This window comes from Polypterus senegalus, chromosome 15 (genome assembly GCF_016835505.1).
Source record: "Polypterus senegalus isolate Bchr_013 chromosome 15, ASM1683550v1, whole genome shotgun sequence".
In the NCBI taxonomy this organism is placed as follows: Eukaryota; Metazoa; Chordata; class Cladistia; order Polypteriformes; family Polypteridae; genus Polypterus; species Polypterus senegalus.
The window spans coordinates 73535819-73553612 of record NC_053168.1 but is presented as its reverse complement, the minus strand read 5'-3'; the positions used below and the strand labels follow the sequence as shown (position 1 = coordinate 73553612).

Here is a 17794-nt window from a genome sequence, read left to right as displayed (position 1 = left end):
CAAACAAGCTTAGCACATTGTGAGAGACAACAGTTGTTAATTATCAAAGTCGGCAATCTACAAATCCTAGAAATATCGACAGAGAATGTCACAGGCCAAGATATCTCACAATGAAAAGGCAAATATCAAAATCCAAAAAAAAAAACAGGCAAAAGCTCATGTGTCAAGAATCCAAAAGGAACAAAGCAGTAGGCAGAATGTAATCCCATGGACAGTACACCAGTCACAGATACACACCTATGCACAGCTCTAGAACCAAGTAAGTTTAGTGTTGTCAGTTAACCTAACTTACATGTATAGAAATTAAAATTATAAGTAATGAAAGTCTTAATTAAATTAAAAATAGAATCATATATGGCAATAGGTAGCTTCAGAACGTAGAGTGCAATCGATTAGGCAGTGTAAGAGTTAAATATCAAAGGTTAATGTCCATACCTTTTCTCTAAAGTAATCTGGAAGGCCAACAATATTTACAAAAGTGAGGTTTTGGAATGAGCAGAGTAAATAAGAGATGGACACTCCTGTAGCCAGAAGGCAGCAATATACTTCTTAGGTCATAAGATAATGGTGGAAATGTAATCATGCCCATTAGGCGATTATTTGTACCCATTAAGCACAAGAAAAATTCACAAGTCAGAGGGTAAGAGTGCGACAGGTAAACAGAAGATGGGGTCGCTGCTCTGGCCAGGTGGCTGTTATGCTTTTTGGTTCAAAACACAGGAATGTAGGAGTCAATGATTAGAAAAATATACAGAGTGAGGTATCTTATGAAAAGAAATTGCAATAAAACGAGGTACCGGCAAACTACCACTTCATTGAACTGAGACAGCTTTTACACATCTTTGGAATCCTGCTTGCCCATCCTGAGACTCCGGGTATTTGATTTGAAGCTAGAGCGAGTCCATTCTCCACAACACATGTCTCTGGAATCTGGGACACAAAGCCATCCAGGTGGAGAGAAGGATGTATGAAACCAGGACTGTGGAGCTGTGAGGCAACATTGTTAATGTTGCTGTGAACTGACATTTTTAAAAACAATTTTCTTGACATTGCAATGTTCCTAGTGGAAATTTCTTTTGGGCATACTAGTTTCATGTCTTACGGAACATCTCTAGTTGGGTTTAATAATTTTTTTCTTCATATGGGAAAAACTTATTCTTTATGCTTTTTTTGCCATTGTCATTTCACACCGCCCTTTAGTTTATTTTATGGGTTCTAGCATTGTGTGGGGTTAGTTTCTAATGCTGGTGGAAACTGGAGTCTATTGTGATGGCCCTGGGCGTGAGTACTTAACTTTTGAAAAAAGATAAAAGATTAAAATCCTTACCAGCTGCAAGGTCCCCTGCTTGTATGAGTGACACTAGAGTTTCCAAGGACATCTGCAAATAAATAATTTCTGTTTAGCAATCAGCAAGTATTGTTTTAGTGGCTGCAGGTTTACTTTATCAAGTACAAAGGATTATTTTACCTATAAAAGGAAACATGAAGGAATTCAATCTCACGTCCTGGATTTATTGGGCAGGAACTAAGGAAGGTATGGTATGATTTATAGTAAATACAGTAAGAAAGTCTTAAGCATCTGATTTGAATTACGGCCTACTGCTTGCTTCTTTCAGAGAGTACTTATTGCTGCTGCTCTCTTGGTGAACTTGTTTTGTAGCTAATGACTCACAACACACTCAGAGACCTCTTTATTTGGTATCTCTGAGCCCTACATGCGTTTGACTGTTCAGTCACTGATAGCTTCATTGGTGCACACAGTGTTAGTAAAAGCAAGTAGGCTAGTATGAACAGATCCTGCATGTACTATATGTGCCGTCTCCAGAGGAAGAAAGAATTTAAGGTCATTAAAACAGAAAGTATAAGAAACAGCAAAACTCCTGATTTTTTTTATTACACAGTCATTTCATGGAGGAATCTTGAATAGGCCATAACTCAAAGATGTCCAGCAAGCACTAGTTCTGTGTTGGGAAACAGAACGTTAATGTAGGGCTGAGTGAATGTGGTTCAGTTTATGCAGAGTAACAGACAAACTACAGTTAGTCAACTAATGGTTGAGTATAATTATAATAGTGAAGGAGGCATTTTATGACAATCCAAACAGTACAACAAAGAGGTGTGGTTGCAGTGACACTGGAAATCTTGCAACATATTAATTCATCTGGTTGATCTCTCTCCTGTTGTTTCACACTAATCAAAGAGAAGCATGGGGAAAAACCTCAAAACGTTTCTGAATTCATCTTTCTGATTCTCAATAATAGTGGCTAGTTGAGGTAAGGTAAAAGTTTAGAGTTTGTTTTCATGGCACACATTGGATCTTCTAATAAAAGTACAGCAACCTTTATAAACCAGAGGAAATATGAACATTAAAGCTCATCAGGTCCTCCCATTCATAGTAGCTATGCATGTTTAAATTCTGTCTTTCAGCAAGCCAAACTGCTATGAAAATTCAGCAACAGATCCAGGAACAGGATGATAAATTCAGGTTAATGCTGCCACTAGATCGCCACCCAATTTTTTATATGAGGGATGAGTTTCAGCTAGTTCCCTGAAGTAGGCATCCACCACCACCACCATCTAATATTTGACAACGATGGGACAACACGGGTTACCATCTCTGCTGCACTTTCAACAGCTTGAAGACTACAGGCCCAAATACGAGGGGCGTTCAAATATAAACAGGACTTTATGAGCTATGTTTTATTTATTGAATACAATGAAACAACTTGCACACTTTTTTTCTATATAGTCTCCTGCCACTGCAATCCACTTGTTCCAGCGCTCAGGAAGCTTCCTAATCCCCGAAGAGTAGAAATCTTTTGACTGCATGTTGACCCGTTCCTGCAGAGCATCAATAACCTCCTCATTCGGCTTGAATTTCTTCCCTCCTAAAAATTCCTTAAGTGGACTGAAGAGATGATATTCCCTCTCTAAATGACTTGCACCAATCATACACTCTAGACTGAGAGAGAGAGACACTCCTCTCCAAACTGTTTTTAAGTCTCAAATAAATCTGAGATGGAATGACTCCTTCATTTGTCCAAAATTGAATAATAATGTGCTGCACAACACTACTGTGTACCTCCTGCTCCAACATGTTGAATACAACTGACAGGATGGGGTGGAAGAGCAGCTAGCACTACTAACGACAAGTTCATATATGCATGTGTTTGTCCAATGAGTCAGGTCTACCTTGTACTATTTATAAGAACAGAGCATGAAAATTCCTGTTTATAACTGAACACCCCTCGTAAAATAAGGCTTTATTGATGGCAAATGGCAGTTCAAATCACTATTAGGCAATAAGATCTAAAAAAAGTGTCCACTCGAGGCATATACTTGTTACCAAAAACTTCCACAAAGACCTGAGCAATGAAGAAATATCTCTAGTTCTTCACATTAATTTGAACTTTCCTATCCAAAACAGGATGCACCGTGACATGCTGGATGGTATTTTTCTTCTGCAACACATGCTGACTATGAAATTCTCCCCAATAAAGATTTTTAGCTCACCCCTTTGGTTGAAAGTTTTGTTTTTAAAGCCTTTAAATGCACTCAATATGATTAACGGGCAACATTAGATTTCACTAGTGAGTGTGCATGTGTTTGTGACACACAAGGTGTTGCTATATTTACATTAACAAAATTGGGGAGGTTTAGCTTTAGTAACTAGATCATTAGAAAAAATTATATTGTGGCCACTTGGGGGTGCAAGCGAGTCCCAGACCCCAAGTATGAATGCTCAGACAAGTCCCGAGTATAAAACAAATTGTTGCATTTTTAAATAAATATCTATAAACAGCAGTTAGGCACACAATTATTCACTCCTCTCCATTGGTACACCTCCCAGACAAGTGTTGACTCTCTAGTTCGAGCTGCTACTCGTCTGGACAAGGCAGTGCATTTCTTATTATTTAAGAACCGAGAATAATTCCCGTGCCAGTGTTTCACCCATTGGAAGTACTTCCAGGCCATACAGGAGTCCCAAGCAGTAGGGAGTATAACTCCATGCAGCATCCCTTAGTGGCACCCATGAATCCCAGCAGGGTTGTGCTACCGGACTACAATCCCCAGCATTCCCTCTGGGTGTCCGAATGGGTACCAAAGCTCAGGGATGCTGTCATTTAGTGGGTATGGGGAGTATACAGCCTTGAGACAGAGCCTCCAATGATCGCTCCACAAAATTGGCCTCCTGGTCATTTAAGGAAATGACACCAATCCCAAAAGGGATGTCAGCTCATCCGTGCCTTCCATTAGTATATATATACTCATCAGTTCAGTTCAAATTTGCATCTTCTTATGTGCATAGTAAAATGAAATTCGTCCCTGCATGTTGTATAATACCAACCAAAAACAATACAAAAGACAATTCATCCCTTATCCAACCCGCTATATCCTAACTATAGGGTCAGGGGGGTCTGCTGGAGCCAATCCCAGCCAACACAAGGTGCAAGGCAGGAAACAAACCCCGGGCAGGGCGCAAGCCCACCGCAGGGCACGCACACATACAGGCCCACACACCAAGAACAATTTAATTTTGCCAAACCTGCATGTCTTTGGACTGTGGGAGGAAACCGGAGCACCCAGAGGAAACCCACACAGACACGGAGAGACCATGCAAACTCCACGCAGGGAGGACCCGGGAAGTGAACCCGGGTCTCCTAACTGCGAGGCAGCAGCGCTACCACTGCGCCACCGTGCCGCCTCTAAGAGATGCATTGAACAAAAAAGTTCTGTTTACCAGTAGATTGAATACAGAACTAAAGAAGCAAGTGGTAACAAGACTAGTGTAGAGTGTTGTATATGTGCATACTGAGGAAGGCAGATATTAAAAGTTGTGATATGTTGTTTTGGAGAAGGAGTGAACTGAGATACTGTGAAGAAAAAAGAGGATTAGAACAACTGGAATGAGACAAAGGTGATGGCTGAGGCATGTATTTTGGCAAGGCAGCAGTCGTTGAAGGGAGATTAGAGGGGAAAAAGGTTTTATGGAAGACAGAGAATGATACAAATGAACAACATTATATAGAACAGAATGAACCTGAATGTGAAAAGGAAAGTGCAACACACGAAAAGTTGAAGCTGGGATTCCATGACAAGGACAAGCCTAAAGGCAGAAAGCTAAGGAATGAATGGATTTGGCTGAAAGATAAGCATAAAAAGTGAGTGTGTGTGTACACTGTAGGAGACCATATATCATAGCTACAAATAGAATATGTAATCTAATAATTTTCACCTTTTAAAGCCACGCCAAAAATATCGATTGCCAGCAGTGAACTCTTAAATGAAGAGCCAGCTTGGTAAGTTATGATATTTTTGGAATTTTATTTGAAGGGTAGACATGAATTATGAGTCAAAAGAAATTCAATAATGTATTTTTACTGCAATAAGAATTTGAAGAAGCATACCAAATTTATTGGATTCATTAAAAATGTAGGTTTAATGGAATGGGATATTCATTAACATATTATTTTGTTTCTTCAAATTTTTATTCAAGCACAAATTATTAAAAGGAATGCTTGAAATGACAAAACCATTTTATATTATATATCGAAGCATTGTGTCATAACAAAACATTTCATGGCAAAACAAAACTCAAGATACTTCACATAAAAACAAGTTAACAGTTTGTTTGCCATGTTTCTTGTTAAATTGGAGATGACCTGAAATGCAGCAGTGCTAAACATGAACACTCGAGATATCAATTAATTCTAAATGTATCCTTCTACTTTGTTAATCTATATTTCCTTATAGGAATAGGAGAAAGTGGAGCCACTCTGTACAAAATACCAGTCCATTACAGGACACATTGAGGTCCATAGTTATACTGGGCTGGACAGCTCTAGAGATGGGTTTTATTCCCAGCCAGACCATCCTTTATGTGAAGTTGGCACATTCTGACTGCAAAGAATTTTTTCTGGGTACTACAGTTTGTTAAAAATTTCCATGTTCTATTGTAGTACTAGGGTGTTGTACCATGTTAGCCATTATGAATGTAGAGAAAAGCCAAGCAAAATGGCACCTTTTATTTGCTAACTAAAAAGATTACAATATGCGAGCTTTCGAGGCAACTCAGGCCCCTTCTTCAGGCAACATGTAAACAACATTACATCTTGCCTGAAGAAGGGGCCTGAGTTGCATCGAAAGCTCGCATATTGTAATCTTTTTAGTTAGCCAATAAAAGGTGCCATTTTGCTTGGCTTTTCTCTACATGTTATATTGGAAAGTATGTGTAGCAACTGTGGATGTTTGTGTAGTTTACTTTTCATCCTGTTAACAATTGGTTCCTACCTTAAATGTTCTGTTGATTGACTAGGCTCTGTCCTCCCAGAGAAGCATAGGGAGGTCTCCTGTGCTATCCACAAACAAAAATAAACACCAAGGAGGCCACAGTGCTAAAGAGTGCTATTAATTAGCCAAAACACTACCATTCAAAGTAAGATAACGAACACAAGGAATGACAGAGTACTGTAAAAATAATAAACTCTAAAGCCCTCTAGACTAGGCTACACAATGTAAGCCCTTGTCCATATCATTTACCCACTTAAAAATACCACCAACAACCACTCCTCTGTCTTGTCACATTCTGGTGTCTTTTCCTGCTTTCAGTGGAATTCCAATTGTCCTCTCAACCCAAATCTCAATGAAAGACTGCCTTAAAGTTGCTCTTGTAAACTACTGAATTTTCTTGACTCAGGTAACACTCCCCACGCAGGTTTCCCCCCAGCTGGGCTCCTGGGACACAAACTCAGGTTCACACCCCATGTACATTACAGATAGCAACAACCTAAGTCAATCATTCCAAAGGAGAAAGCTGTTGTGTCAAGTGATCAAAGGAGCTTTTAATGGTGATGGTATCTGTTTGTCACAGTGGGCTTCTTCTATAACAGCCCTGCTCAGAACCACTTTTATTTAGTTACTGGAGAATACTCCCAGGGTTAGCAACGACCTCGAGAACACTCTTAGAACTCCTCCCAGCAGCACTGGGTCAGGTCATCCTCCATGTGGCCTGCCAACTATAATGGGTATCTGTATGCCATATATAAGATAAAGGGCCTAACTGATGCCACCTGTCACACTGCAGAATTCTTCCTAAACAACCAGTCATTCAATATTATCCTCCCTCCATGAACCCTGACAGTATCAAACTCTAGGGGTCTTACTTAACATACTGTAGTTAGCCAAGCCTTTCAAATGCAGAGTAGACTGACCTCAGGTTTTCTGGAAGAAAGTAATACTTTACCATGCAGGACACACTCTTTTCCTGTTTTGTTTAGGATTACTAGGTCTTCCAAAGCACCCTACACAAATATACTGAACAGCACACCCTGACAGTGGCAGCCCAGTCAGGCAGATATAGACACATGAGGTATCTGCACTGCCATGGCTTGGGTCCTGTTTTGAATGGGATAAAGCTGCCTATAGCTTCAGTCCTAACTGGGTCCTCTTCAAGACCACATAAATGATAAAGCAGATAGAGAAAATAGATGAAAAAATTATATAAGAACTGACAGTGTCACATGTTGCTCCGTAAACATCTTTGAAACTTCAAAAGTACAAACACATAGCAAGAAAGAGCCTTGGGACTCTGCATGTCCATTTTTTTCTCTATTTCCATCTAGTAAGAATAGAAAATGACTGTTTTCAAAGAGATGTGAGACCACTGACAATACCCTCAAGGAAGAACATTTCTACCTGCACTCTAATTGTTACTAGCAGATTGTATCATAGGTGGTAAAAAACTAGAGACTAATGGCCAGTGATTTTGGTGGCAGTCAGTATTGAGGTAGATACAGGAATGCAAAACCACACAGCCAACAAAATAATTTCATACAGATAGCTGAGATGTCTGTTGATATTACCACAGTATAATGATTAAATAATTAATCTTTTCACTTTTCTTTTTCTCTTAATAGAGGACTCTGAAAAATGAATGATTCATTTGAGATTATTTATGTTTTTAAATATACATACATTTGTCTTCGTGAGATGTTTTATAGCCTGCTGTCGTTTCTCTTCTGATAGCTGAAAACAAACAGAAGAAACAAAATCATTACATAAGATATGTCAGTCACCTTTTATCTCAGTTTACCTCTCACATCTACAATGTGTGCTTTTTCTCCCTTGTGATAAATAACACCAAGTGGGCTGTGGTCTAAGAACCTCCAGGTGAAGACTTAACATAATACTGCCTTCTGGAGTCTGCTGCCATTAGTGCTCCTCATACCACTTGTCATTTAATAGTTGGTGGAAGGACTTTACGGAAGTGCTTCAGTTATATTTTAATTCACAATCTGCATCATTCTAGCAAGTTGATTCAGTTCATCTGGACATAGTTCTTTTCTAGGGAGATAAGATACATCACTCATCCAAGTGACTTCCTCAGCCTCAGTTGACTGCAGGTTTCTCCAACCTTATAAACACAGTACCTTTGCATAATGATTGAAACTAGCACCATTGACTAACAATGGGCCGTGTGATCAATGATATGCAAATTGTCCATTGATCAAAGGCCATGAGTACCATTCACAGAGAGTTGGGGAATGCCTGCAATCACAGCATTGTAAGATGGTGAAAGATGTACCCTTAGGCCCCCTCCTCGGTTTAAAGATGGGTGTCCCTTTTTCACTTAAATGGCCTCCTTGACTCCTCGCTCAAACCAGCATACCTCCCTGTCCAGGATGTGCACATCTTCATCACTGAAAGAGTGACCACTGTCCTGTAGATGTAAATAGACTGCGTAGTCCTGGCCGGACGAGGTAGCTCTTCTGTGCTGTGCCATCCGCTTCACCAGTGGTTGTTTGGTTTCCCTGATGTATAATTCATGGCAATCTTCTTGGGACTTAACTGCATAAACTATATTATTCTGTCTGTGCTGGTTCACTCGGTCCTTGGGGTGGACCAATTTTTGCCATAGCATGTTTTGGGGTTTGAAAGCCACCGAGACCGGGGGTTTTGAAAAAATGTGACTCAGCTGTTCCGATACTCCTGACATAAGGGATCACCAAAGGTTTTCGCTTAGGCAATGGTTGTTCTTCCTCTCTCCTGGATTGCTTAGAGCATTCTTTAGGTGTCTTTCCTGCTTTGACAAAAGTCCAGCTGGGATAACCACTTTTTCTCAGGACCTTTTTGATATGATGTTCTTCTGCTTCCTTTGCTGCTCTGTCTGTGGGTATGGTGTTTGCTCTGTGTTGCAGAGTCCTGATGACACCTATTTTGTGCTCTAGTGGATGGTGAGAGTCAAAGCTTAAATACTGATCCGTATGCGTTGGTTTACGGTACACATCAACTTTCAAATGTCAACCATTGCTGATGGAAATTTCACAATCTAAGAAAGCTAGCCTGTCACGTTTCATGTCCTACAGTACCTGCTGAACTGGATGTGTTTGTCCACTGAGTTGATGTGGTCAGTGAATTGTGGTACTTCCTGAGATTTGATTTTCACCCAGGTGTCGTCCACATACCTGAACCAATGGCTCGGTGGTGTTCCAGGATAAAATAATAGCGCCCTCTTTTCCATTTCTTCCATATACAGATTGGCCACAATAGGTGAAACTAGGGAACCCATGGTGCACCCATGTTTCTGCCTTGTAGTACTGGCCTATGTATATGAAATATGTGGATTGAAGACACAGTACCAAGAGCAGACACACTTGGTCGATGCTGAGAGTCGTCCTTTTACTGAGTGTGGGGTCATCCTGAAATCTCTTACGGACCACCTCCACTGCTTCCATAACTGGAACGCAAGTGAATAGAGATGTAGGTGGGAGATTAAGGTTGGAGAAACCTGCAGTCAACTGAGACTGAGGAAGTCACTTGGATGAGTGATGTAACGTATCTCCCTGGAAAAGGTCTATGTCCAGATGAACTGAATCAACTTTCTAGAATTTCCTTACCTGGAATATTGAGCATGCATCAAGACAATCTGCATCATATTTACAATTCAAATGATCAATCCATTCATCCATTATCACTATTAAAAGGTTAGGGTAGCATAACACTGGTCTGCACCAAAATCCTCCTGTGAAAAAACATTGCTGTATTATAAAGATTTGAGTGTACTGAATCCTTTTTTTACAACGACAGCATTTATTTATATAGCACGTTTTTAAACAAATGATGTAGCTCAAAGTGCTTTACAAGATGAAGAAAGAAAAAAGAAAAATATAAAAATAAGATTATATTATTCATTATTAGATTAGATAAGATTTTCTGCAATTAGAGCTTCTCTATAAACCACTTCTGTGAGAAGCAGTATCAGACTCGGTGAAAAATTCTGTTTTGAAGAAAAATTTTGTTTTTTAATATGTTACATTAGTTTTATGTAATAAGTAGTTTTCAAGCTCAGTTTATTATTTGAAACATATTTTGAGCTGAAAAATGGCAGACTTCCTTGTTGTTAACATTAGTTGAGGTGAAACAACCCATGATCATGTATTTGCTACACATTTTTCGCTTTCAATTAGTATTTTTTTCTCTCTTCTTATTCCTTCAGAACATCCAATAAATTCATATTTAGAAGGTTTGGAGGGTGATTTTTATTATTAAGAAGAGAGAAAGTTGTTGTTGTTTAAATGTTTTTTACTGAAAAATGAAAGCTCAGGTTGATCCTTCCATTGTTCTAACCAGGTAGCAGGTAAGATAATGGTAAAAGAATGCACACTCTTCCTTTATTGAAAGAAAAAAAAAGTGGGCCACAATTTTCTCAAGAATACAAAGGCAGAAAACTACAAGGAGCTAGTAGTCCTATCTAGAATTTGGGTGCAACATGACTAAAAATCTATTTAGTAAACTAGTTTGCATTTTTTCCCCAAGAACATGGGAGCGGTTTCTGATGAACACAGGGAGAGCTTCCATCAGGACATCACTCAAATGGAGGAGACATTACAGTGGAAAGTGGAGAGAACTGATGTTAGCAGACATCTTAGATCATTCTACTGTGAAACACTTTCAGATGATTATACGAGGAAAACCCTTTTAGTAAGTAATAATTATATTTTAAATAATCATATGTGAAATTGCTTTCAAGTCTAAATTATTTATTTTAAAAATATATTACATTTTCATTTTAAATTTCCCTGAAGGGATGGATAAAGTATCTATCTATCTATCTATCTATCTATCTATCTATCTATCTATCTATCTATCTATCTATCTATCTATCTATCTATCTATCTATCTATCTATCTATCTATCTATCTATCTATCTATCTATCTATCTATCTATTCTATCTATCTATCTATCTATCTATCTATCTATCTATCTACACTTGCGCATAGGTGGAAGCTGAATGGACCAAGTAAAGGTAATTTCATGCCAGGCCAGGGGGTGGCATGGTGCACTAAGCCATTCTCTGTTGTCTCTGCAGACCAAATATGGGAAATTCTGCCTGATTCATCAAAGACACTACTCCCAGTTCTGGCCCGAAGACTGACGTCACTTTTGGCTCCGGCCCTCAATGACATCACTTCCGGTTCCCTGCCTGAAATAACAGACTACTTCCTTCTCTGCTCAGCTCAGTCTTAAACTCCATTTTTTTGCACATCAGTGCAATTATGCATACACTTATGAAGTCAGGGACAATATATCTATCTTATAATGTCTTTTCTATCTATTACTGACATCCTTCCCATCTTCTATAACTCTGTCATGGCCAGTGCAGTGATAGTCTTCTAAACTGCAGTGTGCTGGGCTGGTAACATCACTTCAAAAGAGGCCCACCAAATGAACAAGCTAATTTAAAGAGCAAGCTCAGTTACAGGACACACTCTGGACCATCTAGTAGTAGTAGCAAAGGAGAGAACTAAAACAAAACTGAGTGTCATTATGAACAAAGCTGCACATCCTCTCTCTGACACACCGACACTGAGGACTTTCAGCTAACCAATCATTCAGCAGAAGTGTGTCAACAAATGATACTGGGGCTCCTTTATACCAATGATGATACGCCTGCATAATGAAGTTTTTCATTCTTTTTAATTTTCGTCTTTGTTCAGACCAAAGTGTGTGTGTGAATTTATTTATTTACTTATATAACTATTGTGGCAAGCGGCTGAGGGTGGTACCCAGCTGGGATGCCCAGGAGGACCAAAGGAGGGCTTACGCCTCCTCCAGACCAAGAAGGGGCGACTGCCCTAGTGGCTTTGGGGACCACGGGAACAGAGCTTAGAAGCTCAACCCTATAGGGGACCGTGGTCACCGCCAGGGGGCGCCACAATGCCTGTGGAGCCCTGGTCCTCAGCCCTTCCACCATTCCCGGAAGTGCTGGGGGAAAGAAGACCAGGGACACCTGGAGTGCTTCTGGGTGCGCAGCCAGTAATTCCACCACACCAGGAAGGGCCGGCAGAAGCTAATCGGGAGGCACCTGGAGCTTGTCCGGGTGAGCGTAAAAGGGGCGCCTCCCTCCATTTGATGGCTGGAGTTGGGAGAGGAGAAGGAGAGAGCTCGGAGGAGAGGAGTAGAGGCGGATCTACACAGAGAAAGTTATTGTGAGGCCTGGACTTTGGGGGTGAAAGTGGGTTCTGTGATGTGTTTCACTGTATATAGTTGTAAATAAACGTGTTGTGGTGCTGATAACAATGTCTACCTGTCTGTGTCTGGGCTGTTCCCCACACTATTGATATATTTATTTAATTAAAGAACTTCTGTAAAAATTCCTTGCGGTGGGCTGACGCCCTGCCCGGGGTTTATTCCTGCCTTGCACCCTGTGCTGGGTGGGATTGGCTCCACCAGACCCCGTGACCCTGTGTTAAGTTATAGCGGGTCGGAAAATGACTGACTGACTGACTTCTGTAAAAAGGCCAAATTCCTCATGGGGACAAATAAAGTTAAAAATTATCTATTGTCACGCACGCGCGAGTAGGGGACCGCGGATTTACCTTAATACGCTCAGGAAGACATTCGCTGGCAGGGAGTGGCGAGGTACTAACCTTTCTCCTCTTATTTCCTACAGAAAAAAAGACGCTCCGCCGCCATAAGCCTCCTTCTCCCCGCAGCACTTTACTTCCGCCCTTCCTCCGTCCACTACTCCTGACGTCATCAGTCCCATCTTCCTCCATGGTTCCTTCCCAGCATTCCTCCACTTCCGGCTCCTCCTCCATAAAATGGCCGCCGACGCCATCACTGATGTCGTGCATTGGGAAACTGTTTTGTTTTCATGTATATGACCTGTTTTTTTGTTGGCTGTGGCAAATACTACAGTATATGGAGCCGGAAACTCCAAACCTTTATGTTGTCTCTTGCTTCGTCTTTTACATTATCTATCTATCTATCTATCTATCTATCTATCTATCTATCTATCTATCTATCTATCTATCTATCTATCTATCTATCTATCTATCTATCTGTTTAAATCTTCTTCCACAAAACTGGATGTGCTAAAGCAATAATGCTGCTAAGTTGGCTTCAGTACCCTCAAATTTATAAAGAACACCAGTGTAATCAAATGAATAAAAAGAAGCAACATTTGCTTTAGGGTATACAGGATACTCACTTCAAAATTATTCATTAATTTAAAAATAAATTAATAAGCATTACCGATGCACTACCCTGATGGTGCAGTATCAGTTCACGTAATGCAGACCACTGCTCCTGGAGCTCCAAGGACTGGGAAGATGACAGTTCCTGTAAAAAAGCATTAGTTCACTTACTGATAGCTAATTAGTGTTTCCATACAGATTTAAAATATGAATACTGTACACTGTGTGCACAATTATTAGGCAAGTGAGTATTTTGACCATATCATCATTTTTATGCGTATATTCCAACTCCAAGCTGTATTAACTTGAATGCTTATTGGATTTAAGCACGTCAGGTGATGTGTATTTGTGTAATGAGGGAGGGTGTGGCCTAAGGAGATCAACACCCTATATCAAGGTGTGCAGAATTATTAGGCAGCTAGTTTTCCTCAGACAAAATGGGCCAAAAAAGAGATTTAACTGACTCTGAAAAGTCAAAAATTGTAAAAAGTCTTTCAGAGGGATGCAGCACTTTTGGAATTGCTAAGATATTGGTGTGTGATCACAGAACCATCAAACATTTTGTTGCAAATAGTCAACAGGGTCGCAAGAAACGTGTTGAGAACAAAAGATGCAAATTAGCTGCCAAAGATTTGAGAAGAATCAAACGTGAAGCTACCAGGAACCCATTATCCTCCAGTACTTTCATATTCCAGAGCTGCAACCTACCTGGAGTGCCCAGAAGTACAAGGTGTTCAGTGCTCAAAGACATGGCCAAGGTAAGGAGGGCTGAAACCCAACCACCACTGAACAAGAAACATAAGTTGAAACGTCAAAACTGGGCCAAGAAATATCTGAAGACAGATTTTTTTCAAAGGTTTTATGGACCGATGAGATGAGAGTGACTCTTGATGGACCAGATGGATGGACCTGTGGATCAGTAATGGCACAGAGCTCCACTCCAACGTGGAGGTGGGGTACTGGTATGAGCTGGTATTTTTAAAGATGAGCTAGTTGGACCTTTTGCATTGAAGATGAACTCAAAATCAACTCCCAAACCTACTGCCAGTTTTTCAAGACACTTTCTTCAAACAGTGATACAGGAAAAAGACAAGAAGAAGACCATGATTTTTATGCAGGCCAATGCTCCATCACTTGCATCGAAGTTCTCCACTGCGTGGCCAGCCAGTAAAGGCCTTAAAGATGAAGGAATAATGACATGGCCCCTTCCTCATCTGACCTAAACCCTATCGAGAACTTGTGGGCACTTCTTAAACGCTAGATTTACGGGGGAGAAAAACAATACACCTCTCTGAAGAGTGTCTGGGAGGCTGTAGTCACTGCTCCACAAAAAGCTGATTGTCAACAGATCAAGAAACTGACAGACTCCATGAATGGAAAGGCTTATGACTGTTATTGGAAAGAAGGGTGGCTATATTGGTCATTGATTGATTGATTTATTTTTTGAAATGTCAGAGATGTTTATTTGTAAATTTTGAGGTGTTTGTTTATTATTCTCACTATAACAGATGAAAATAAACAAGTGAGATGGGAAAATTTTCATTTTTCCTTTAGTTGCATAATAAATCTGCACACTAATAGTTGCCTAATAATTGTGCGCACATATGTATTCCCCTGATGATGTTCACACTCACATTTCCGTTGTGAAACATTCAGGTTTCAGGTTTATTAACATTTTGGATTGACTGATAGCACTGTGTTTGTTCCATATTAAAATTAATCCTCAAAAATACAACTTGCCTAATAATTGTGCACACAGTGTATAAACAAAATGTGCTCTATAATATGTAGGAAAAAAGAAATACAAGAAAAATATAAACTACTTTCCAAATAAAAGTCTAATAAGTTTTCTACATTAAATATAATTCTCCACATCAAAGAGTGTAGTCCACAGAAACTGGGTGGAGTAAACCAAGATTTAAAATATTGAAACTCATCTGGAAATGTTTCAGCCTGAAATTAAGGAAAGTGTTGGAACCAATTTTGCGTCCTGTAGTAAATATGATTTTTGATTTACTTCATAATGAGTTGCTTGGTGTCGTGCAGATCATATCTGCAATATTCAAACATGGCACATCATCTAAAGCAAAGTTGTGCTTTTCCTGTAACACCTAACCCTGACTAACTAGTAAAACATTTTGCTGTATTGTAGTATATTTGTCCTTATGTCATGAATCACTTTCTGACTAGCTGGACAGGGTCTTCAAAAGAAAACCAGAAAAAGTCCAAAAAACTGTTATATGGTCATTCTTATATTCGTCATTAAAAGGTGAAATAGTTCTATTTTCTCAGGTTTTATTGTAGTTTCAGGTCATTGTTATTACCAGTTTCTTTAAAGGCTTTTCATTTCCCAACAAAGACCATCACAAACATTGTAACAGATGGTTACGTGATATTCCCCAGGGTCTGTACCCCACTAAATTCAGAGCAAGCTCAACATAAGTGAAGGACTCGTCATGCAGTAAGAATATTTCCTGAGGGACACAACGATTTGTGTCACAGTGATAAGGAACAAACAGGTCTTTGCTCGCAAAATGGAGTACAGTATCTGTTTTTAATGCAGATCATCATTTTACAGACAACATGGTTTAAGAAAGTAAAGTTTTTAAAATTCATGGAAATACTTAACTTATCCAGATTAACTAGTTAGTAACTAAATTGTGTAAGAAGTTGATTCAGGCAGAGCATTAGCTTCGGGTTGACCTGGTAATTTCTTGCCAAGGTTTTGTATTTTTTACCAATTTATATCTTTATTAAATTGTAAAATGACTATTACTGTTGAATGTTGGCCAGAGTTTCACAGATGAATTTTGTTGTACTCATGTAAACATGACAATAAACTTCAACTTTTTTTGTATGATACTCTTAATTTTGGTGAAAGACTTTTAGTACGCTAACCTTGCCAATTAGACTGTAATTATAATTACAGGCTGGGTGAAGTAAAGATCTTGTTAACCGTGTAAAGCACATTTTGTTCATTAACACAGTAGTATTTTCCCAGTCATAAAGTTTGTCTAAGTTCTTTGGAATTATGTTAAATGTATAAGTAATTCTGCCATTTTTTTTTCCTATTTCATAAGATTACTCCAACCATCTAGCCATGGGGAGAATTTCTGAGAGGCACAGAAAGTTACACTCAAATTGGGTCCATTTGAATTGCTAAGCAGCCAAAACTTCACATCTTTGGAATGTGGGAAAAGCAGAGTGTATAGAATTAAATGCACACTCACAGACACACAGACAGGACATGCAAAGTGTACACTGGCAGTTATAGGCCCTCGAATGAAACCAAACCTCTGATGCTAAAATCTACTCCCTATATGTGATTTCATCATTTTTAAAATCACATTAAGAAGTGGTAACATCTACACAAGTTACAATGTCTCCACTGAATATGTTGCCACAGGTGAAGTATTCTTTTAAAAGTAAGATCCTCTGTTTCATGTGGAATATAGTTTACTAATACATTGCTGTTGAATGCTAATTTGAAGCCCCTTATGCACTAGTGTTCCTCGAAGTGTGTAACCCTCAGTGCTGTGAAGTAATCTAGTCTTGAATTCCCATTGACTTGCTTCAGAAAACAACTGAGTAATCACAGTTTTATTTTTTACAGTGCTTGCAGTGTTTAAACTGCTTGTGTTGGATTCCTTTTTTCCTAAGTGATGCTACATTTTCTTTGTTTTGACATCACTAATGATACTGAGAGCAGTTTAATACATTGTGAGCAGTTTCATTTTATTTGACTTTTAAAGCTGTAGATGTATTCAACTGTCAGGGGAAACAATCACATTTTTAGTTTTCTTGCATTTTTTATGCAATTACTTCTTCTTTTTATTTCGGCTGCTCCCGTTAGGGGTCGCCACAGCAGATCATCTTCTTCCATATCTTTCTGTCCTCTGCATCTTGTGCTGTTACACCCATCACCTGCATGTCCTTTCTCACCACATCCATTAACCTTCTCTTAGGCCTTCCTCTTTTCCTCTTGCCTGGCAGCTCTATCCTAAACATCCTTCTCCCACTATACTCAGCATCTCTCCTCTGCACATCTCCAATTACTATTTCCACATAATATACAGTGCAATTTATATTACAACAGTATAAGTAAACAATTCAATCGAGCATGAAGAATAAAGACAATATACATACTCTTACTGTATATTTTTAGACCCACTTCATATAATTCCGTGTATCTCTTAAGGAATAAGCCAGGATATGGGCAACAAAACCCCTTGGCTTTCCTCTTACATCACAAAAACACACAAAGTACATGCTAAGTGTACAGGCCACAGTAAACAGCCCGGTGCGACTCAAAGCT

At 39.4% G+C, this 17794-nt stretch overlaps 1 protein-coding gene across 3 annotated transcripts in view; it reads right to left on the bottom strand.

Annotated features, from left to right (window-relative positions):
• Positions 1–17794, bottom strand: part of LOC120515667 (trichohyalin-like) — a 974785-nt gene that overhangs the window by 259113 nt on the left and 697878 nt on the right. For all 3 annotated transcript variants that reach the window (XM_039736884.1, XM_039736886.1, XM_039736885.1), the window contains exons 12-14: positions 13538–13624; positions 7975–8025; positions 1328–1379 (exon numbers count right to left, since the gene is read on the bottom strand). In XM_039736884.1, the coding sequence (XP_039592818.1) occupies positions 1328–1379; positions 7975–8025; positions 13538–13624 (190 nt within the window). The remainder of the gene's footprint in view (positions 1–1327; positions 1380–7974; positions 8026–13537; positions 13625–17794) is intronic.